The sequence below is a fragment of the Raphanus sativus genome, chromosome 3 (genome assembly GCF_000801105.2).
Source record: "Raphanus sativus cultivar WK10039 chromosome 3, ASM80110v3, whole genome shotgun sequence".
NCBI lineage: Eukaryota > Viridiplantae > Streptophyta > Magnoliopsida > Brassicales > Brassicaceae > Raphanus > Raphanus sativus.
The window spans coordinates 5,441,893-5,466,464 of record NC_079513.1 but is presented as its reverse complement, the minus strand read 5'-3'; the positions used below and the strand labels follow the sequence as shown (position 1 = coordinate 5,466,464).

Below are 24,572 nucleotides of genomic sequence, written 5' to 3'. Positions count from 1 at the left end.
CATGCTCCAACTGTTGTGAGGAATGGAGTGCCAAGGATCAAAGGAACTCTCTTCTCAGTTGTCATCTTCAGAACAGTGAGGTCTATAGGAATTGTGCATGCTCCAATCTTCAAAGGGAAATCCTTGATGAGGCCAATGGGGGTTGTAGAAGATGAATCCCCAAACATAAGAGAAGATGTGTTTGGTTCCATGCTCTCAATACCAAGACTTTTCACCATTTCCAATGAGATCACATTCACACTTGCACCAGAATCAACCAAAGCATCATTCATAGTGATCTTACCAAGGGAGCAAGACAATGTGAATTTCCCTTGAGACTAGCTTAGGGAGGGACTGTGGAGGGACTGGTGGATCAATCTTCAAAATAGAGATGTTCAAAAGCTCGGCCACTTCTGCTTGGTGGTCTAGAATGTCCTTGATGAGCATCATTTGGACATGAGCTTCACGCATACCAGAGATTTCTGGGAGCATGACCCCAACATCACTAAGATCTTTCCTGAACTTGGAGATAACCTTCTTCTGAGCTTTGGTGAGGACTCTTTGTGGAAAAGAGACCTTGTCATAGGGTGACAGCTCAACCTCAATGTCTTCTTGCTTCACCTCTTTCAGCTTCTGGTCAGCTCTCCTCTCAACTGGTTTCTCAACCCTAGGCGCAGCTCTCTGCAGATTCGTTGTTTTAACTTTTCTTTCAGCTTGTACATGAACCCTTTCCATAGCTTTATCCACCATCTGTGCTTCAGCTGTTGCTACAACCAATTTCTCAACTTTCCCAAGCTCAGTCCCAAACACTAGCTTCTCAATCTCATCTACCTCTTTCTCATAATCACTCAGCTCAATCTTTGAAGAAGTAGTAGAGATGATAACATTGTAAGACTCCTTGGGATTCTTTTCTGGTTTTCCTGGTAGAGTTACTTGTTGGCGATTGGAGTTGGAACTCACAGAGGCAAACTGATTCTCCAAAGCTTTGAACTTGTTGTTGAGCTCATTGTAGCTCCCATCAATCTTTGAGTGGATGTTCTTCAACTCATAGCCAATTTGCTTCTCACTTCTTGACTGAGCTTCAAGTAGTTGCTTGAACATTGATTCCACACTTGTGTCTTGAGCCTGATGTTGAGAAGAACTTCCTTGGGCTTGAGTAGACTGGTTTCCTTTGGTGGAGAAACCAGGAGGAGGGTTTTGCTGAGGTTGATGGCTTCTTTGCTGGTTGTTCCTAGGTTGGTAATCACCTGGTTGGTTGTTGGAATAAGGTCTTTGCTGGTAGTTGTTGTACTGAAAGTTGGGCTCCTTCTTGTACCAAGTACCATTGTTGTTGATGAAGCATAACTCCTCTTGGCCTTCTAACCCATCCACTTCATTAACCACAGGAGGTGCTTCTTGGTAGGGGTGGGCGTTCGGGTACCCGTTCGGGTTCGGATCGGGTATTTCGGATTTTCGGGTATTTCAGTATAGGAGTGTAATACCCGTTCGGGTATTTCTTTACTTCGGGTCGGGTTCGGGTATTTTTAGTTCGGGTTCTGGTATTTCGGGTCGAGTTTTCGGATATTTAGATTTTGGAAAAAAAATTAAATTTTTCATTTCTCAAGTTTTTTTGTATTTAAAAAATATAAATTTCACTTAACTGATTTTTTGTTTTCTAATAATTGAATGATTAATAAATTTGAAGATAACATTTTACAAATAAAAGATAATAAATTGATTATTATTTTTAAATTTTGGATGTAACTTTTGTTAATGCATGAAATAAAAATCTTAACATGCATTTTAAGTGAGTAAAAATTCACTTTTTTCCAATTATATGTAAATTAACTAATTTTGAACTATGTGCATAATAAAAATAAACGTTTTGAATAAAATTAAAAAAGTAAACTAGGAATATAGACCTAAGTATACATATGTTCGGTTATCTTCGGATATCCATTCGGGTTCGGGTATTATCCGTTCGGGTTCAGATATCCAATCTCTACTAATTCAATACCCGTTCGGGTATTTTGCTACTTCGGTTCGGTTTCGGTTCGGGTTTTTTCGGTCGGGTTCGGGTACGGGTTCGGGTATCGGATAAAATGACCACCCCTACTTCTTGGTGTGGATTACCAACAAAGTTCATTTGTTCCTGTTTAGCCTTTTCTGAAATGAGAATATCCATCTTCTCTTGAAGAGATTTCATGTCTTTTCGTAGCTGCGGATCATCACCTTTGTTGGCTCTGTCATGCTCCCCACTATAGACTGAGTCACTCTTCACCATATTTTCAACTAGTGCCTCTGCTTCCTCTTCAGATCGACCTAAGAAGAATCCATTGCTTGCGGTGTCTAATCTTGCTCTGTATTCAGGTAGAGCTCCCCTGTAGAATGTACTCAACAAGCTGTCCTTAGTGAAACCATGGTGTGGGCACTTAGCCTGGTAGTCACTGAATCTCTCCCATGCTTCACTAAAGCTCTCAAGGTTCTTCTGCTGGAAAGATGAAATTTCATTCCTTAACTTAGCTGTCCGGAAGGTGGAGAAGAACTTCTCTAAGAAAGCTCTCTTGCAGTCATCCCAAGTGTTGATGGAGTCACTTGGGAGAGTCCTCTCCCATTGGTGTGCTTTATCTCCCAAGGAAAAGGGGAACAACTTGAGCTTGAAGGCATCTTCAGAAACACCATTGATCTTGGACAAGCTACAATACTGATCAAACTTATACAAGTGATCATATGGATCTTCAGCAGCAAGGCCATGATACTTGTTGTTCTCTATGGTGTTGAGCAAGCCTAACTTGATCTCAAAGTTGTTGTTCTCCACAGGTGGTGCTCTGATCCCCAACCTATGACCATGAATATGAGGGCGATCATAGGTTCCAATGGCGCGAGCTTGGCGATGTGGGTGTTGTGGTCGAAGGTTGGCAGCTCCTTGACCATTTCCCTCTTGGGCAGCTCCCAAAGGGATCTCTCCATCTTGATTCTGGTTCTGATGGTGAGCCATATCAAAACCCAATCTGTTGAAATGAGCCTGTTGCTCCTCTTATCTCCTTCTTCTCGTATTCTCTCTTTCTAAAGCCCGGATGTCTGGTACTAGAGGAGTGAGGTTTGTAGTCCCTCTACTTCTCAAGTTCATACACCTGAAATGAAAAAAAAGAGGAAAAAACAGAGTCAATATCACAATAACAATAAAAATGACTTAGTCTCAAGCAAATGACTAAATCCCAATGTCAAAATCACAATAGAACTTGGCAACGGCGCCAATTTGATGCCAAGACTTTTCGTGTCCTTATCAAATGCAGTAGTATATGAGATGTCGAACCAATCCTATGTGATTTCAATGCACTGAGAATACAAATCTATGCTTAATCTAAGTGCAAACAGGTTTTGAATGATGATGTGAACTAGAACTATGCTAAAATGCAATAAAGGAACAAGCTTTCAATCAATCTAGGACAATAGGACTCATGGCGCTAGACATTTGATTTCAAGTGATTAAGATCCAATCTAAGGGTAGCAAACTTTCAATCAAAAGACTTCCTTAAGTCTAGAACACTGAAATAAGCAAGCTCTATGGTCAAGAAGAATGCTCATTTGCTTAAATCAACTAGACATCAAAGGTCTTTGAGCCTAAAAGATCTAAGCAATCATTAGGGATGAGTCTATTAACTATAAACTCTCTTAACACAATGGTCTTTGTGTAAGGTAAGTTTAGAGCAAGCTCTACTTGGTTCAGACATTTCATCAAACACCTTGTGGGTGGGAAATGTCTAGAGCTCTAGAATAAAGAGACCAACTTTAATCTAGCATTAAGAGAAGTAGACAAGCAAGGAAACAAGAGATCTAACACTAAACACCCTAGATCTTCACTTAATCACCCTAATCACCCTAGCCCATGAATCCAAATAGTAACTACTCACTAATAGACATGAATAACCCAAAACCCATGGATGATTGAAGGTTAATCATGTTTAGTGGTCAAGATTGATCAATAATCACAAGAGATAGAGATGAAAAGAAGCTCAAGATTAAGTCTTTCACCAAAATAGCTAATGTGATTACAGAGAAAACAAGATCTCTCTCAAAATTAGGTCTAAAGGGTATTTATGGAAGTCTAAAAACGAGCTGGGTCAACCCAACAAACCTGGGTCAACCCAATAAAAAAAACAGTCTTTTTTGCCCGTAGCGACCTGGCATCCTGCTACAGTGGTCGCTACGTACGCTCGGGAACCCTCCTAGCGACATTCTCTGGTCGCTACGGCTCTGGTCGCTACAGGGTTGATATGCCTCCAGTAGATTGATCGTAACTCCTTCAATACAGATCCAAATGACTTGAAACCACCTCCATTAGAAATCTAACTCAATTTACTTTGTCTTCCCAAAATTTGAGCTTCAAAAGATATCTTTAAGGCCTTCATCCATGTTCATCTTTCACCCTTTTGACTCAAAACCCTTCAAATGTCTCCAAAGTCACCAACAAGCATCTCCAATATCTGATAGAGACAAATGTAATGAAATGCAACCTAAATGCACTCTAAATGCATGCAAAGGAACAATATAAAGACTAGAATGAAGCTTAAAAACATGTTAATACACAAGATATCAATTTGGTAACCAATTTGTTTGTTAGTTGATTTGTATTTCGATGTAATATTTGGATTTTTGACGTATAGAAATTTAGTTACATGTTACATACCTCTGCGATCATTTTGTAGTTAATTTGATAACCAATTTTTCTGTTCTTATTTTTATGTCAAACAATTTTCGTATTATCTTATTTTATCATTGTGATATATTTACGTGGTGTTAGTTGATTAGTGAAACACTACTTTTTTAACCGGGACTTCTACCTCAATTGGTAAAAGGTTCACAGTTGTGAGTTTTGTCACCTGGATTCGAATCTCGGCCACTGGAGAATTAATATTTCGGCATCGTCAAGGACAGAAAACCGACATGTGACAATACATGACTAGTCTAGACCAATTCTGTAGGGTCAGGATACCCCTGTATAATTCAAAAAAAAAAAAACACTACTTTATCGTCTAATGTGGTTGGCCATTTTTTCCTACATGTACGTTGAAGGGAAGTCAATGTTAATTTTAAACTAGATTTCAAGATTTATCTTGTGGTTTCTTTATTTTTCTCATCATGCCGTTGTATTTCACAATATATGATATAGTAGTTTTGTTTTTTCTTTTTTTTTTTTTGAATAATTAAGATGTAGTAGTTCTAGCCGTTGATATTTGATAGGGCATATTTTGACCCCAACATTCAGCAGTTTAGTTTTACTAGAGAAAGATGGAGATGATCAGACTGAGTTTGTGGATTGTCTGAATAATGAAGTTACTTGAATTGGACTTGCTTTTGGGACTATCTTCACCCACAACAACAAATTTGGAAGGAAGTAGTGTGAAGTTGGCGGTGGTTGTTATGTTTACAATGGTCATAAGTTTTTAATAAACTATTTGGAAGGAAAATGAGGCGATTCCATTTAAGCGAGATTTAAAGAAGTTTATCATAAATCTCAAACGTTACATCTCGATAACATTTATCACTTATTAATAGAGAGAAATACATAGTTCCTCAAATCGAGCTGACAAAGTCATTATCATCTACCATATCCATGATCTTGGATTTGGAATTCACCACCCTACAGTTCAGTCTAATTTCTCCCTGTTTCCCTGTTAAAGGTGAAAGGTTTCCCATCCTTTTCATTGCCTCCGTGAAGGCATTGAAAAATTTATCTTGACCATCGGAATATGCTCGGACTAAGGGGATAGTGTCTGAAGCATCAGGACTAGAGAACAACTCTTGGTCGCTTTGGATAAGACCCTTGTTTTCTTTAAGATTAACATAGTATTTGTTATCAAAGAGTGTCGGAGTACGTAAATCGAAATCCACCAGGATACTTTGGTTTCCATTGCGAGGACATTGCTTCCTGAGCGTACTGAGGTATGATTTATCAAGGGTTGGATCAGGTGAACCGGAACCACTGAAGTTGTATAGGCGGTCCATTATGAACCGACATTGGTTTTTCCCAAAAGTGTGACCACCTAGCCAAAGAAGAGTATCAGAAGCATAATTAATAGAGATTGTTAAATAGAATAAACATAATTAATAGCATAATTAATAGAATAAACATGGAGTTATTAATGAGTGTAACCTTTGGTTTTTATTTATGAATTTTTTCTAGTGAGTACGTACCGGAGAGAGCTACCAGATCAGAAGGACGATCCAGTCCAACATTTTTGAAGCTATCCTTAAGTTGTTTTAGATTAAAGAATGGAGCTGGAAGGTTTGTATTAGCAAGATCCATAAACCCTCTTAAGCTATCTCTTCTTCCACTTGCAACCTTCCATGAGGGACCTCCTGCCTATTAAATGTTCAATGTAAACTAAAAAATTATGTTTGATCTTAGTATTCGTGATCTTCTAAGTTAAAAAAGGTGGTCTAGAAACCGTTCTAAATGACAAGAAGAATAATTTTATACTTGAGTAGCGTTGTAAAAAGATGCATACCAAAACGACAGACTGTTGAGCCGCGATAGTGAGCAAATCAGCACATGAAACGGTTTTAGGACATGCTTTCTCCACGGCAGCCTTCATTCTATCGATCACATCGAACCCACGAGCTGAATTTGCGTTCCCAAACGCATCTTTCTCCGTCCTAAACGATGTTGTATTGTCTAACAATATCGATGCATCACATCCCTTTTGCAATGTTTAAGTCACATTTAGTCAAGCGCCACATTCATAGTTATATCACAACATCTCAGCATCCGTAAACAGTATCACTATTAACTTATTAATCAACTTTAAAACGTATATTTTATGCCTTTGTTACTGATATTTTTCATATGTAAAAAATATACTTTTCATACTCTAAACATGGATCTACCATCGAGGTGGCCATATATGGGGTGTTCGATGTTTCTAGGCGTTATGTCTGATAGTTGACTTCTCTCGGACCCCATGAATTATAGTAGAAAATCCAACTATTTGCGGTTATTAGAGAATATGCGACTCAAATTTTTAGTTTATTAGTCAAATTGATCCAGTCTGTGCAGAATAATATTAATCAAAATTAATATCATCGTTTATCCAAATATTTACATTTTAAAGGATAAAACGGTTTAAAAACGGTTTACTTTTATAAAAAAATCAATAGGAAATATTAAAAGGACAGTAAAACCATTTTGTAGGTTATCATATGAATTATAATTATTGTGAATATGTATAGCAACGATTATATATCCATTCAACAAATAAATAGACATTCCTAATACGGTTTTTGTTCATTGTTACTAGTACTACTAATATAGCTTTAATAAGATAGCCGCTTACAATGGAAGTATTTTAACAGTTCTTTTAGGTGACTGCGTGAGAAGAAAAAAATTATTTGATCATATACGTGATTATTTTAAATCTGATGGTATCTTACATTAACAAAGCAGTCGTGGAAGTGAAGACGAAGGATGCTCGCTGCGATGCGAGGATCTGATCTTAGCGCATTCACAATGGTATTGGTTACAATGTCAACTACTTGTGGACATGTTTTGTCATAAAAGGAAGGGCTTAATTGAGCATGAGACAATGATACTTGAAGAAAAAGAAAAAGAGCTCCCAGTTTTATTAGGGTTGTCGAATCGAAGGAGGAAGAGAAATGCATTTTTATTTGGTCTTGACAAGTATTATTTGGTTAGGTTTGAGTTGTGTGAATGAAGGTTCATGAGAACGAATCCTTTTATAGGAGAAGTGGTCTACCACGGAGGCTTTTCCTGATATGTATATTATGCAAGTGGTGGATATAAGAGAACATACATTGGATGTGACCTCAAAACTTTAGCATAAAAAAGTTTAGGTAATTTAGAGTGTGACCTCTTTTTCCATGTGAGTAGAAATACACTAAAGGATAAAAAAGATTCCTGTCTCTAATATTTACTCTAATACAATCTACCAACCACATTCGTTTGGAGAAATATAGTGACATTTGTTGAATAATTATGCATAATATTGTAGAAAAGTTTCAGTTTTCTTTTGGAAAAGGGGTCAAAGTTTAATGAAAACACATCACTTTTCTTTGTTCAAAAACACATCACTTTATCACGTGTTTCTAATGCATATATGTATTTTTAATATAAATCATTTTAATTCATTAAAATTCATTTTCACTATATTAATAAAATTGCTTTACTGTTGTTGTCTCTTGAACTTGGACATTTTTATTTAGTAATATGGATCAGGACCAAGACTAAGTTGATGAAGACCCAACTCTATCACAAAAAATGGCCAACCTGGGGAAAAATGGCTGGATGATAATTGAATGACAGCCAAGAATCCTCCAATGGAGAAGATGAAAAAGTGGACAAGTGAGACAACCCAAGACCCAAGGGGAGAGGATGGACTCTAAAACTCAGGATTTCATCATTCCATGGCAAGAATGAACTTGATTCCTACTTAGAGTGGGACACTACAAGAAAACAGATGTTTAACGAGGACCATTTCCCTCGTTAAATCCTCGTAAAAGGAAGTTAACGAAGAATTAACGAGGAAAAGGGTTTCGTCGTTTATCGTCCGTCGTAACACATATTTCGTCGCCATTTCCTCGTAAAGTAGCGAGTCATTAATTTCCTCGTAAAAACGAAGTAAATGATTCGTCGTAAGTTCCTCGCCGAGTTTCCTCGTAAATCACTCGCTTACTATCCTCGTACAAACCACGCGAAGCTCGCATCGTTAATTACACGTAAGTTCCTTGAAAACAAATCGTCGTAAAATTCTTGTAATATCCTTGAAACATTTTCCTCGTAAACACCTCGTAAACATTTCCTCGTAAATTCCTCGGCAATATTTCGTCGTAAATAACTCGTAGAGTGCGTATTTTCGAATTAATAAATATTATTGATAAATATAATAATTATTAATTTAATAAATTAAAAATATTAAAATATTGGATTTATAAATAAATTTTAAATAAAATTCAGAACCAACAAAATATTTTATATATAATTAAGTTTTGGATTTTATAATACATAAACCGAAAAAAAAACTAAGGCTCGTTCATCACCTCGTAGAATTCCTCGCTCCTCCTCGTAACATCCTCCTCGTTATGTGTGCCCGATGACTCGCCTGGAATAGGATTTTGTTGTTTCATGTTCCTCAACAAAATTTCCCATTCCGGATTTGTGGTCGCTATAAAGTCGATGAAGGCCTCGAGTCCAGTCACACGGCTTTGGGTCGCGCCCAGCTCGGAACGCAACTGAGTGACTTCTTCGGTCCGTCTCTGAGCATAAGACGATGTCGCTCTCGGGACATCATTGACGGAACCGATCCCCAACGTACGTCCCTTTTTCTTAGGGACAACCTTAAAAACAAAAAAAAAATTTGTTAGTTAAATTTAAAAGGTAAATTTAATGAATTAATAATTAAAAAGATATAATGTTAAAAAATTTACCTCCTCGTAAATCTTATCCACTTCAGTTGTGGATAAGGTAACGGGTAATCCGTCGGCGGACTGCTGGGTCAGCTGAGTCTGGCGCTCCTCAACCCGAGCAATTACGTCGTTGTAGATTTGCTCGGACTTGCCATCTAAAAACTGGCCCGCCTTGTTCTTTTGGGTCCGCTCGTAAAATTCCGGGAGAGTCGGGAGACGTCCCAACTCTTTGGCCTAAAAACATTTAAGAAAATTGTTAGAAATATATTTAATTATATTAAAAATAATAATTAAAAAATTATTATTTAATTACGTACCATTTGCAAACGGACACCGGCATGGGGTTTTTGGCCCGTAGAGTGTTGCATCGGGCCTTTACCGTGCTACGGGCGGCAGCACAAATGTTTGCGATCCTAATGGAGTTGGGATCCTTCCAGTAACGGATGAGGCCGTCCCAAACATCCGTGGTAAGCTCAGCGGGTTTGCCACGGGTGTACCCCTTGACGATCCAGGTACCCTTCCAGTTGCAAACCGTGTCCGACAAGCGGACTTGCGCCTTCTAGTAAAACGCCTTCCTCACTCTCTCACTGACCCTGATGGACCAATGATACTTTTGCTGCAAAAAAAAAAATTAATAATCGGTTATTTAAAAGAAAATATAAAATAATTAATTAATAGAATTACTTACAGCGTAAATCTTGAACCACGTCTTTCGGATGTAGATCGGCGTCAATTTCCAGTTTGGATGCGCCATGGAGAAGTAACCTTTAATCGTCTCGGTTACATCTGTCGCGAGGCAATTGTCAACCCCGAACCTGGAAAAAAAATGAAAATTTAAATTATTTAAAGAAGTTATAAATTAAAATAATTATTTTAAAAATGCACTTACCACATAGTCCCGTCGGGTCTGTCGGGGTCTATGATTGGTAAACCAGCTCTGCCTGGCATACCGAGAATATCCTCGACAGTGTACTGCGAGAAGGGAACAGTAGGTGGCACCATGAGATCGGAATGAACAGCGGCGGGGATCTCAGGAGGAGCCATCGAAGGAGGCACCGGAGGAGCCATCGGAGGAGCCGGCGGATGAGCCATCGGAGGAGGCATCGGATGAGCCATCGGAGGAGGCATCGGAGGGAAGAAAGGCTGAGTCTCGGGAACAGACTCCTGATCCGAAGAACCGGAACCGCCGGCACCTGAAGAAGAACCTGGCGGGTCTAACTGACTACCAGGCTCACCGAACATCTCCCCCTGTAGTGAGCAGTAAGCAAGTGCTTGCGAACCTGCAAAAATATATTTTTTTGAGATTATGATCATCAATAATTAAAAATCTATCATCAATAATTAAAAAATCAATCTAACGAACATAAAATCCGTAAACCTATCTAAATTCCCTAAACTAACCACCTAAACTAACCACCTATCTAAATTGTCTAAACTAATTATGGGGGCGAGGAAATTACCATTTTTTCGAAGGAGAGAGGAATGGGAGACGAAATGGGGAGGAAATGGAGAGGAAGTTGGGAGGAATGGAGAGTGTGAGGTTTGTGATGTTGTATATATAACTTACGAGGGTCTCGCAATTTCCTCGTAAGGTTACGAGGAATTAAAGAGGCCCGTCTTTCTGTTCCTCGTAAAAACCACGAAACCTTACGAGGAAATTGCGAGGCCCGTCTTTCTGTTCCTCGTAAAATCTTCGTAAATTACGAGTTTTTAACGAGGTAATTTTCTAAACCATTAAAATCGAAACCCCAAACCCTAAACCCCATCTTTCTTATATTCTACTTCATATATTCATAACATATCTTCCTTTTAACATCAATATTCTTAACATTTCAAACCTCGAAATTTATAACCACAATTCTTTAACTTCTAATATCAATCTCTTCTTTCTAATATAAACTTATACAAAATCAAATTATTTATTTAAATTTTTTGAAGATTTGAAAATATAATCTTTTGAAGATTTGAAAATATAATCATTTGAAGATTTGAAAATATAATCTTTTGAAGATTTAAAAATATAATCTTTTGAAAATTATAAAATTATTAATGGGGTTTGGAGTTTGGGATTTAGACAAAATAGATAAGAAAGATGGGATTTGAGGTTTAGGGTTTAGGGGTTTAGACAACGTAACTCGTTAAAACCTCGTAAACCCACGAGGAAATAACGAGGATATAAGAAAAAACAGGAAGCCTCGGTAATTCCACGTAAGCTGACGAGGTCTTTACGACGATTCTGTCTTACGTGGAATTAACGAGGCCCGCGTTCCACGAGGAAATAACGAAGAATTAAAAAAAAACATAAAACCTCGGTAATTCCACGTAAGCTGACGAGGTCCTTACGACGATTCTGTCTTACGTAGAATTAACGAGGCCCGCGTTTTTCTTTTTTTCTATTTTCCTCGTTATTTCGTCGTAAACTACGAGGAATTAACGAGGTTTGCTTTCTAAATGCCTAAAATCAAAAACCTCAAACCACAAACACCATCTTTCCTATCTTCTTACTCTTCATATTCCAATCCCCAAACCTCAATCTTTTATTTTTCATTCAAAACCTCAAACCTCAAATTCTTTATAAACATTCCCAAATTCTTATAATCTCAATACATTAAATAGTTTTTCATGATTAAAATAATCGAATCACATGCATTAAGTCTGAAAATCAATCATATTAAAAACACAAATACATCAATCGGATACATTTTCGTCATCACTAGAAACATCATCATTTTCATTAAACTCGTCTTCAACAGCTTCGTCTGTGCCATCGTCGGTAAGATCTTCATACTCATGATTATGCGGATCAATGAGAAGAATGTCATCAATTTGTTGTTCAGGTTCCTCGACTTCATTTATCTGTTCTTCTTGCAATGGTGGTTCTTCTCCACTAATGATTCGTCCTCGAGGTGTAACTTTGATCACGAATAACCAATTTATTCCCGATTCTCTCATCCGAGGGTATGGAAGGTAGCTAACTTGATCTGGTTGTGAAGCTAAGATGAAAGGCTCGAATTTGTTGTACCTGAAAAATAAAGAAAACATTGAAGTAAGCTTATTCTGCTCATGTATGCCAAATAAAGAATTTGTTGTACCTTCGTCCACCATTGACATCAACTACACCGAATTTGTTAAACCGAACACCTCTGTTGACGACGAGGTCGAACCACTCACATTTGAAGAGGACGCATTTCAGCTTCAATATCCTTGGAAATTCCACTTCAATAATCTCTGTCAATATACCGTAGAAATCGGTTTCCCCTTTCACACATATTCCATAGTTACTGGTCGCCCGCTGTCTACCATACTCATATGTGTGTGAAAAGTATAGCCTCGTGTGAAATACATCTGTGAGGTGGTGACCTTTACATGTGGAGATTGAATTACTTCGTGTAACCACTTAGGATAATCTGCATCGTCGTCAAAATCAACCTGCAAAAACAAAGTGAACATTAAAATACAGATCATTTATGAATAAAGAGTTTGAGTTAATACATGATTCTTCAACCACTTTATAAAGTGTTGATCTTTTCTTTTGTCTACGTCAGTTGTGGATATACCAGGGAATGTTTCTTCGACTTGTGAAACAAATAGGCTGTAAAATCACATTTTATATTAATTAATATTTGGCAATTATATATATGTGTTAATTTATATGTGTCCATTTATGTTACCTTTCAAAATAACGAATCAATGGATCCTCACAATTGAGTAGAATATAGGTGTGTGCACTATGAGCGTCTTCTTCACTCGACCACCAAACCTCTTTTGATTTCCCACCAGTCGCCCAATATGGCTAAAGATGTCTGGAACACCAGCAACTGCGTATGTTGGCGCGACACCACCATCATCATATCTCCTTGGAGCTCTTTTCCGAGTACGTACTTTTGACGCAAAGTAGTACGATGTGAAGTGAGAAGTTTCTTCCGTCAAACTTCCAGCAATTATAGAACCTTCAACCTTTGCAAGGTTCTTTGCTTTTCCCTTCAAATATTTCATGGCTCGCTCATACTGATACATCCATCCGTAATGTACAGGTCCACGAAGCAATGCCTCATATGGGAGGTGGACAGCTAGATGCTCCATTACGTCAAAAAACCCAGGAGGAAATATCTTCTTCAAGTTGCACAATAAGATGAGAATGTTCTCTTGAAGCTGTTCCACGACTTCTACTTTAAGGGTGCGGGTGCTCAGATCCCTGAAAAATGCTCCAATGCCTTGTATATTACAAAAACAATTATACACATATTAGTCATATATATTTCAAACTAAATCATTATATATAAAATAACTGCAATATATAATATAGTACCTGCAAGTGCTTCATGTACGTTTGTAGGAAGTAGCTCCGCAAAAGCAAAGGGAAGTAGTCGTTGCATAAAGACATGACAGTCATGACTCTTCATCCCGGAGAACTTTTGACCTTTGTCAACGCATCTAGACAGATTTGAAACATACCCATCAGGGAATTTCACTTCTGATGCCACCCAGTTGAACAACACCGACTTTTTTTCTGAAGACAATCTGAATATCGGAACAGGAACTTGCCCATTGCTGTTTATATGTAACTCGCTTCTTGAGCAAATATCCGGCAAGTCTAACCTCGATTTTATGTTGTCTTTTGTCTTCCCCGGGACATTCAATATTGTATTCATGATGTTCTCAAAGAAATTCTTCTCTATATGCATCACATCGAGGTTGTGGCGCAGAAGAAGATCCTTCCAATATGGCAACTCCCAAAATATACTCTTCTTGTGCCAGTTGTGATGAACACCGTAAGAATCAGGCATATTAGGGGGAACATGCCAATTACCACCACGAGGAACTGTTTCCAAAGCTCCATAGTAATCGAGTTGCTTTTCAGTTTCTTCTCCAGTTAGATATGGAGGAGGAGTGTCTCTCACAACCCTTTTGTACCTAAAAATGTCTTGTTTCTTCGGTACGGATGGCCAATGGGAAGAAATCTACGATGACAATCGAACCAACTTGTCTTCCTCCCATTATTCAGTTGAAACGCATATGTCGCTCCATTACAATATGGACAAGCTAATCTCCCATGTGTAGTCCATCCCGACAACATCCCATAGGCAGGAAAGTCACTTATGGTCCACAAAAGCATCGCTCGCATCGTGAAATTCGTCTTCGCTGAGCAGTCATACGTCCTCTCCCCTGTTGACCACAAATCCTTCAACTCTTTTATCAGTGGTTGCAGGAAAACATCCAGCGACCTTTTAGGATGTTTCGGACCAGGTATTAATATGGTCAAGAATAGCAACTCCCGTTGCATGCACATCTCCGGTGGCAGGTTGTATGGCGTAAGAAAGACTGGCCACAATGAATATTGTCACCCTGACATTCCGAATGGACTAAATCCATCTGTGCATAATCCGAGATACACATTCCGGATATTGCTAGCGAATTCCGGATATACTTTGTTAAAATGTTTCCAGGCTCTTGCATCTGATGGATGTGTCATCTCACCATCCGTCTGAGTATACTCGGCATGCCATCTCATCTTTCCAGCAGTCTGCTCTGATTGGTACAATCTTTTCAATCTGTCTGTAATTGGTAGGTACCACATCCTTTGGTACGGTATCCTATTACGTTCCCGTCCTTGCGGCTTGAATCGTGGCTTCTTGCAGAATCGACATTCTTCTAACTTCTCATCATTTCCCCAGTAGATCATGCAGTTGTCGATGCAAACATCTATCATCTCCGAAGGCAACCCAAGACTATAAACCAGTTTCTGAATCTCATAATAAGAATCAGCAGACACATTGTCTTCCAGCAAATACTCTTTAAACAAGTCTGCCCATTCATTCATGCAACTTTCAGGTAGATTGTGATCAGTTTTAATATTCATCATTCTAGCAGCCAACGACAATTTAGAGAGACCTTCTCTACAACCACTGTAAAGTGGTTGATTCGCCGCATTTAACATTTCATAAAACTTTTTTGCATCTATGTTAGGTTTTTCATCTTCATCAAGAACTACGAATGCATCAGTTACCATATCATGAACCCTATCAAAATCTACCATCTGCTCCTCCTGATGGTAACTATGTTCACTATGCAAATGATGAGCAACCGGTTCTTCCTGAAAATTGCTATTACTACTACTAGCTTCATTCTGATCATAATTATTATAACCTTCTCCATGTTGAAACCAGATATAGTAATTTGGCGTGAAACCTCTATTTATTAAATGCTTCTAAACATTTTCACGATTTGCCAATTTCGAATTGTTGCATTTCCGACATGGACAGAACATCTTACCGCTTTCTAGGGCGAGCGGTGTGGAATCTGCTTGATGCATAAATGTCTCCAGTCCCGCAATGTATTCTTTCGTCACTCTCCCGTTAGCATCTCTATGCATATACATCCACCTCCGCAACTCGTAGACATTCCCGGAGCCTGACATTTTTTTTCTTTCACGTTTTTTGTTTTTTTTCTTGTTGGTGTGTTTAAAATGATGTTGAAACTTCCATATTTATAGAAAATTTTCGAATCTGGTAGTTGAAGTTTTGCGATGAATTTGCGAGGAATAGGTATGTAGCCAAAAAAAAACGTGCTTCAAAATTCCTCGTTAAGTTCACGTATATCATTTCTTCGTAAAGGTGATGTAATTTTACGTTGAATTAACGAGGAATGTATATTTCCTATTTTCCTCGTAAAGATAATGCAAGCTTTACGTGGTCTTTACGAGGAAAATGTATTTCCTCGTTAAGACCACGTAAAGTTACGTTGGCTTTACGACGAAAAATTGTCTTCGTTACTTTACGAGGAAATAACGAGGTTTACTTCTTTCCTTGTAATTTCCTCGTACAGTCGTCGTAAATTTACGAGGATTATATTTCCTCGTTAATCTTCCTCGCCAAAGTGCTGTTTTCTTGTAGTGGGAGAAGAAGATGGAGTTGGTCTTTAGTTGTCAGAACTACACAAAGGAGAAGAAGGTTAGATTAGCAACTATTGAGTTTTGTGGCTATGCTATCAACTGGTGGGATCAACTTGGTCACATTAGAAGGTGGAATGAAGAACCACAAGTGACCTCTTGGTATAAGATGAAGACTGTTGTGAAGAAACATTACGTATCAAGCCGTTATGGTCGAGACCTTCACCAAAGACTAAAGAGACTTACTCAAGGCACTAAGAGTGTAAATACTATTATTAATAGCTGGAAAAAGTGAAAGCTGAGGTGAATGAATATGCCGACTGTCGTTGACTTCCAAGGAGAATTGAATAGAGACCATCAAGATAAGTCAGAAATATGAGGATATTGAATAGTTGTTGCACAAAGAAATATTGATTGAGAAAAAAGAACAAGAGAAGATGTTTTACTATAAATCAATACGGTTTCTCTTTTAAACCAGTCTACTCAAAGGAGTTAAACATTAAATCAATCCAAGGAAAGGTGTTCAACCTGTTGGACTAACTCTTTATGACAAAGGCAAAGGACACTCAACTTCTATTCGGTCCATGAATGTTAAGTGCTTCAGATTCCAAGGCTTTGGCCACTATGAAAATGAGTGTACTAACAAACAGGTCATGATTATTTTAGAGAATAGAGAAGTAGTGTCTTGTTAAAGAGCAAGAGCAGATAGAGAAATTGCTCCATAGTCTTTGTCTTGTTAAAAACAAGGTGTGCTCATCATAGATGGAGGGAGTTTCACCAATGCAGCCAGATGATTTTGGTCAAGAAGCTTGGACTTAAGGTACCATCCTAAGTCATACTCACTTCAATGGCTTAGTGAAGAAGGATAGATGCGTGTGAGTCAGCACGTCAAGGTTCTCTTTTCTATTAGTCAGTACCATGATAAGATTGCTTGTGATGTATTGCCTATGGAGGCTAGGCATCTTAGTTGCACGGCCATGGCAATTTTATAATTGAGCAGTGTATCATGGGTTTACCAACCAGTGCATGTTTGACCACAAGAGCAAAAAATAACCTTTATGCCAGAAAAATTTCATCAAAATCAATTGAAAATCAAGCAAATTAAGTTTCTTTTGCAAGATTATAGGGATATCTTTCGAAATGATAATCCAGTAGGGTTGCCACTCATCTGAGACATTGAACATCAAATAGACTTTGCTCATGATGCTTCACTCCCAAACCAGCTAGCATACCGTGCCAGTACAGATGAGACCAAGGAGCCTTAAAGGCAAGTTTATAAACTCCTAGAAAAAGGCCACCATTAGGTAAAGCATGAGTCCTTATACAATCATGGTCCTATTGGCCCCAAAGAAAGATGGAATCTGGAGGATGTGTGTGGATTGTAGGGCTATAAACAACATCACTGTTAAATATCGCTATCCTATTCCACGCCTCGATGATATGCTGAACAAGCTACATGGATCATGTGTGTTTTCTAAGATAGATCTAAAGAGTGGCTATCACCAGATAATGATGAAGGAAGCTGATGAGTGGAAGATGGTTTTAAAACCAAGTATCGATTGTATGAATAGTTGGTGATTTCTTTTCGATTAACTAATGCACCTAGCACGTTCATCAAACTGATTAACCATGTATCGAAAGTCTACATAGGAGATAATTTGTGGTCGTCTATTTTGATGACATTCTGGTCTATATCCTGAAAATGTCTGAGCTTGTGGAGAATTTAAGTAGGGTTATGGATGCTCTTACGAAAGAGACTTTGTATGCCAAGTTCAAGAAAGTATTTTTTGGAAGGGAGAGCCTAGACTTTCTAGGTTTTGTTGTGACTTCACAAGGTGTACAAATTGATGAGGCAAAGTTACGAGCTATTAGGGATTAGTCGATTGGAGAAGTTTGAAGCTTCTATTGTCTTGTTGGATTATATAAAATATCTGTCAAAAACTTCAGCTCCATAGCTGCTCCACACACGGAGATCATCAAAAAGAGTGTAGATTGTGTGAGTGCAAGCCTTCCAGTTACTAGAAGACATACTGATCAATGCACCATTACTCACATAACTCAACTTTCTCAATATTTTTGACATAGTGTGTGATGCTTCTGGTATGAGTATTGGAGCTGTCTTGATACAAGAGAAGAGGCCAATAGCCTACTTCGGTGAAAAACTTGGTGGAGCCACCTTGAAATAGCAAACACTAAATAGAAAATCTATGCACTAGTAAAGACTCTCAAAACATGGTAACACTATTTGTGGCCAATATAATATGTGACTCACATAGATCATGCATATCGTAAGAACTTGAATGGCCAACAAAAACTGAACAAGAGACATGCAAGATGGGTTAGATTCATTGAGATATTTTCCTATGTCATTCAATATAGATAGGGAATGGGGAATATGGTTGATGATGCCCTTTCCAGGAGGGATTCTTTACTCTCTTCTATGAACCAAGACGGTTAGGGTTTGATCAGATCAAGTGATATTATGCCAATGATCCGGACTTTCAAGAAGATTACATGGAAACAAAGAAGTATGTGCATTGAAAGTTTTACGAAACTGATGGCTTTCTCTTGTATGACAACCGATTTTGTGTACCTACATGTTCTTTGGAAGTTATTCGTTAAGGAAGCACATGGATATGGCCTAATGCACTGCTCAATTGTAAAATTTCCATTAAGACTTGGAAAGATTGATTGCCTCATGTAGAGTTTTTCCTACAATCATTCTATGCATTTACCTACTAATTTGTGTCCATTTCAAGTTGTTTATGGGTTTTCAACATCTAACTCCTTTAGATTTGAGGGATTTGAAGAGCAGCTAATCTTGATGGCAAGAAAAGCCAAGTTTGTTAAGTTTTTTCATGAGCATGTTACGAGAAACATTGAAGAATATACAAAGATCTATGCAAGAAAGGCAAACAAGGGAAATAGGAGATGGTGTTTGAACCTGGAGACATGGTGTGGATTCATCTTATAAATGATTTCTTTTCAAATGAGAGAAAATCCAAACTCATGTCAAAGATCGATAGTTCCTAATGTTCGAACGGATTAATAATAATCCTACAAAATTAATCTCCAAGGTAAGTATACAATCAGTAAAATCTTCAATGTGTCTAACCTTATTCTTTTTGTTCCAGATGAACTGAAATTGAGAGTAAAGTTTTGTAAAGGAGGAGGGGATAATGCGACCATGCATAGATAATCACTTGATGATGATTGTGATAAAAAAAAGACAAGCTGATTGAGTTGGATGAGTCCACTAGAAGTGAACCGGACGAGATGAAAAAACCGGAGATGGAGAAAGAAATGGGGCAAGTTAAATCGGATTTGTGTTGGACCAATGACTCTAGAAAGGTCGACCCGAGGAGAAATGGAAAGATTGGCCCTTTTTTCTATTGGTCCAATGACTCTATCAATATTAAAGACTCCAAACCAAACAATATTTCCATTTTAGTCGAGAATGAGCAGTTTTCCTTTTATGTAATGATGTTGTTACCTTTTTTAAGGACCGACTATGTTTCTATTATAGTTAGTTTAGACCTATGTATTTCTAAGTATAATTAATTGAATCGATGATAAGCCTTATACGAAGAATTATCTCTTGAGTACTTGTTACCTTTGTTCACTGAACATTACGATCACTAAATAGTAATCTCTCAGACATGTTAACCAAACTTATCTAAACGAGGTTATGCTCGTGAGCTTGATTCATCTTGAAAACATTTGGTCGACCACATTTGACTATAAGAAGAGCTATTGCCCTCCAGATCAAGACATCCTTTATCCGCCTTCACGAAAATTGGGACAAGGCATACAAAGGATGTATCAGAAAACAAATAAGAAAAAAAAAATTGTAGTAACCGATGTTTTGGTTATCTAGTTTGGAATACTATACTGGTTTTGTTATTTAAGCATATAATGATGAATGTGTCTGGCACATACCGATACAACAAGACAAACCAGATTAAAAACAAAACATGTGAACTTTCTTCTTTCCTTCCATTTTATAAAATACGTTTCTGCTTTTTTCCACGAGAGAATTCTTATTCGTTATCTTAGGCATATTGTTTAGGTAAAAAGTGTACTAGGGGCTGTCTAAGGGGCTGCCTAATGAACTTAAAATCCATGTGCTAACAGTATGATATTGGCCCTTTATTATAGTAGTTAATATAAAGATGATATAAAAGCCGTCTCTACTTTTTAATCTTTCAACGAAAACAACTCTATATTTCTATTATTGTAACAGTAATTTATTCTTTTATTATAAGTTATGAAATTTTTAACAAAACGACTTTACAAATGATCGAGCCTACTTTCACCACGTTTGAGTCGCTGTATTAAAATTGATTTCTTGCAATTCAACTTGCATCTCCTATATAATTGTTTTTGCTATTATTAGTGTGTATAATTGATAGTAAACTGTATTTTCTAGGATTAACCTCAAACTTGATGGTATAAGATTATTAACGAATTCTTAATCAAATCTATATTATAATGATACATTTTACTTATTCCACAGCTTGCCACATTGACATATTTGTGGGTCCTATCCATATTTTTTTTAAATGAGATTGTTAGGCCTGGGCATTCGGGTTCTCGGGTCGGGTTTGGGTCGGGTCTTGTCGGGTCCGAGTTTTTTGGATTTTAGATATTTAGACCCAATCGGGTAATTAGAACTTATCGGTTCGGATCCGGTTCGGGTCCTACCGAGTCCGGATCGGTTCGGATCTTAGATAGTTAGACCCAATAAGGTAATTAGTCCGGGTTTGGTTCGGTCCTAAGTCGGGTTCGGGTCGGATCATGTCGGGTCTGACTTAAAAAATACCCAAAAACAAAGTCAATTTTCACATTCAAGCTACGGTATTTTCACACCCTGATGGTCCTCATCAGTACACCCAGCCGTGGGTCAATGTCGTGTCTGACTTAAAGTCAATTTTTATGACTACGCACGATCTCTGCCAACGTCGTGATTCCTCTTCCTGTAACTAATTCTCCATTCTCTTATAAACCGATGTCGTCTATGGTGAGTTTCATTTGTCTCTAAACTTGTCTACTCTACGTTTCCCCTTTGTTTACGTCTCTAAACTCCATCGCGAAAATGGCTTCATCAGGTGCTCCCATAGCTAACGCCGCCGTCACCTACTCCACTTTCAACTCTCTTCGCCTCAGCTGGCGCCTCATCCGCTACTGGGATTCCCAGAACATTAACAAGAACGGAGAATTTATGGGGATAAAGATTCTTCTCCTCGGTGAATTGGTGCGTATTGTTTCTAATCTTTTTCTTGCGTTTTATTTTTTTTCCTCGAACACAGCTTTCCGTTTCTTCATATATCAAAAACTATAAATATATGATCTTCTTTTATTTTTCTGCAGGACTCTGTGATTCACGGGTTCATTTCCGCTAATCAGGCCAGCCATTACTGGAACGATTTGAAAACCGGTTCTATTGTGAGATTAGATTGGACCGTTTTGAAGTTTTACGTTCGCACACATGTACAAGATCATGGAGCATCAGTTCATGATCTGTTTCATCCCTTCCACGCGTATTGGTGAGGTCCTGGCGGATGCTCCTGTGATAAAGTCTGACAGATTAATGGTGTGACAGATTAATGGTGCGCCTGAATGATTCTATTGTACCAGATTTATGGTACTGCTTTCTGCAGAGAAAGAAGTACCAGATATTCTAGCTTATTGCATTGAAGAACAATGCATTGTAGGTGAGTAGGTTCGTTAGGATAAGTTTTTTGGGATATGAAACTATGGTTCTCTTTTTTAATGTGTGCCCCACTATAGCAAAATTTTAAGCGTGATGCAGGAGCTCTCAAGTTTCTTAAAGATATTATGTGGAATAGGGTTGAAGAACCAAACGAGTTCACCCTTGAAAAAGAACACGTTTAACTAAAGTCATAACAATTTAGGTTGAGACTTTTTTTAAACGAACAGATATTTTATTACTAAAACTTAAATAGTCTAGATAACCAGACCTGAATAGAATATATAATTTTTGTTTGTTTTTGGGTCAATCTAATAATAATAAAATAATTAAGTATATTAAACCAAGATTGCATACTGTACATTTAGTTATACTGATAAATTTAACTTTGAAATATACGAAGTTAAAATTTAGGTTTATACATTGGGTTTATACTTTCTATGAGACATATGACAAATAAAACGAAACCCAATGATTTTAGAGTTATTCAAAATTAAATCAATAGAAAATATAACAAATATTTTACATATAAACTTAAATAATTCCAGTTTTTTTAAAGGTTAATTAATTTATAACTCATTCACATTACATCTAAAAATAGAAATATTACATTAAACATTTATCGTAATATTACCAACTGAAAACTAAAATACTAATAAAGAGATTTTTTGAAGCTTCATAGAACGTCTACATCAGCGAAACAATCTTTGTCTGAAAGATACCACGTGCCATTATTACAAAAGAAATCTAATGTAAATTTACAATATAAGGAAAATTATAATAACATTTATGATTTTTTTACTTGTAAAAAAATTGTTTGGTATTAAAGATAAATATATTTGTTACCATAAATATAGTGATATCTCTTTGTTCTTCTCACCCACAAATTCATATTATCCTTATTAAAAGTATACCACAAAAACGTCATTGAATCTAATTGGCTGAATAAATAGTTGTCAAAAATAATTAACATAATTTTTTTAATGATAATGGCATAATTTTGTAAATAACTTTAAAATTAAGGATAGAATTCTAAGAGAGATTATGTTTTAATAGTATAGATAATGTTTTTTGAAAGAAAAGAGCTTAGACGTTTAATAAAGCCAGCGATTTGAACTTTTAACACATGCACTTTGAGTATTTTCTAATTGTTGGTCATTTCGAATATATTCCTTTCGTACATTTTTTTGATGATAAAGACAAGTTCTTGGAAGTATGTGAGTGAGTATCATACTAATAAAAAAATACAAAAGTAAGAAAAATAAGAATAAATGTGAGATGAAGTTTTCAAATGAAAACTCACGAAAAACCACATTAGGACCTATATTGACACTTCTCCACTTGTTGTCCATTACTAGTGACTTAATCCTTTTTAATGTTTTACAATTTAATCATTTAACTAGGGTGAGATCCGCGCCCTGCGCGGAGTGAGTTTAGCCCTTTAAAAAAGAAATCAAAGTTTGAGGTTTTATGTTCCAACATTATGTATTTTATAAAATTAAAAGAATTCAGGAGCTGAAGTATTAAAGTCTAAGAAATGTAATATAAACGGGCAGTACATAAGATGTTGAATTTTTTTTGAGAAATATTAAATGTTATTTTTCTGCTCTGAATATATTATAGAGAATTATCTAGAATCTAGAAATACATATTTTTAGAAAATGCGCAGGTCTCTATATACATGATATATTGGGCCTTATTGCCATTATTATCATTCTTGTATATATTGGTTTATATTTAGAAGAATTTGGTCTATATAATAATTATGTTTTATTGTGACTTAATTCACAATTGTCTAAAATTATGAATAAATATTTTTTTCAGTGTAAAAAAAAATCATGTTACACTTAATTGGATAATAGCCTCTAATATAGCACGGTATACTTCCACTGTTTTTATGTTTAATATTATACTTGTTCGGTCAATTATAAATGTTATTGAAATATATATAACAAATTATATATATATATATAATTTCAGATTTATTTGATTTAAAAAGTAATTATGGGGAAAACCCAAGTTATAAATAAAAGTTTAAAATTAAAAGAAGTTGGAGAAGTTTTTGTGAGTACCCATTGCAAGAGAGTATAGCTAAAATGACCGTTTACGTTTGCTATGAGCATTTTTGGAAGGAGAAATTCTATTTAAATCCCATAATACAGAATATTACATTGATATGGTTGACACAATTAACGACATTGCATGGCATGTGATTTGAATACACGATACATAGTTACCATTATTTAACCCTTGTAATCAATCAATATTAATTATGTAATAGATACCCGGACATTAATATACAATAGGTAATATATTGATGCCATCGATTATAATCAATCAATATATATATAGTTCCCTAATTACCATAGATTCTATTATAAGAATCAGGACATAAATAATATTCAAAATAGGAATGTCGTGTGTTTTTAAAAATATCATTATTTAGCTCTGGTAATCAATACTGATTATGTAGTAGTTATTAAGTACATTAATATTTAATCGGTAATATATTCTCATCCATCGATTAGAATCAATCAATATACAGAGTTTATCATCTAGAACAACCATGAATCTTATCACCCTAAAAAAAAC

General features: G+C 36.7%; 3 protein-coding genes and 1 non-coding gene across 4 annotated transcripts; 2 read left to right on the top strand and 2 right to left on the bottom strand.

Moving 5' to 3' along the window:
• The first annotated feature begins 2,372 nt into the window (after positions 1-2,372).
• On the top strand, positions 2,373-2,479 carry LOC130510230 (small nucleolar RNA R71). Its single transcript, XR_008943912.1, has one exon. It is a non-coding gene; the product is annotated as a small nucleolar RNA R71 (small nucleolar RNA).
• Positions 2,480-5,442: 2,963 nt separating this feature from the next.
• LOC108844734 (peroxidase 37) lies at positions 5,443-7,678 on the bottom strand. Its single transcript, XM_018618028.2, has 4 exons — positions 7,393-7,678; positions 6,471-6,662; positions 6,157-6,325; positions 5,443-6,005 (listed from the first exon to the last, which is right to left on the bottom strand). Exons 1-4 carry the CDS (start codon positions 7,618-7,620, stop codon positions 5,536-5,538), a joined length of 1,059 nt encoding a protein of 352 aa, XP_018473530.1. The 5' UTR covers positions 7,621-7,678; the 3' UTR covers positions 5,443-5,535.
• Positions 7,679-12,805: 5,127 nt separating this feature from the next.
• On the bottom strand, positions 12,806-13,809 carry LOC130509913 (uncharacterized). The gene is made up of 3 exons (XM_057006225.1): positions 13,691-13,809; positions 13,137-13,595; positions 12,806-12,810 (listed from the first exon to the last, which is right to left on the bottom strand). The coding sequence occupies exons 1-3, from the start codon at positions 13,782-13,784 to the stop codon at positions 12,806-12,808; spliced, it is 558 nt and encodes a 185-aa protein (XP_056862205.1). The 5' UTR covers positions 13,785-13,809.
• A 7,519-nt stretch (positions 13,810-21,328) lies between these two features.
• LOC108846752 (uncharacterized) lies at positions 21,329-22,076 on the top strand. Its single transcript, XM_018619958.2, has 2 exons — positions 21,329-21,524; positions 21,641-22,076. Exons 1-2 carry the CDS (start codon positions 21,366-21,368, stop codon positions 21,818-21,820), a joined length of 339 nt encoding a protein of 112 aa, XP_018475460.1. The 5' UTR covers positions 21,329-21,365; the 3' UTR covers positions 21,821-22,076.
• Positions 22,077-24,572: the final 2,496 nt, after the last annotated feature.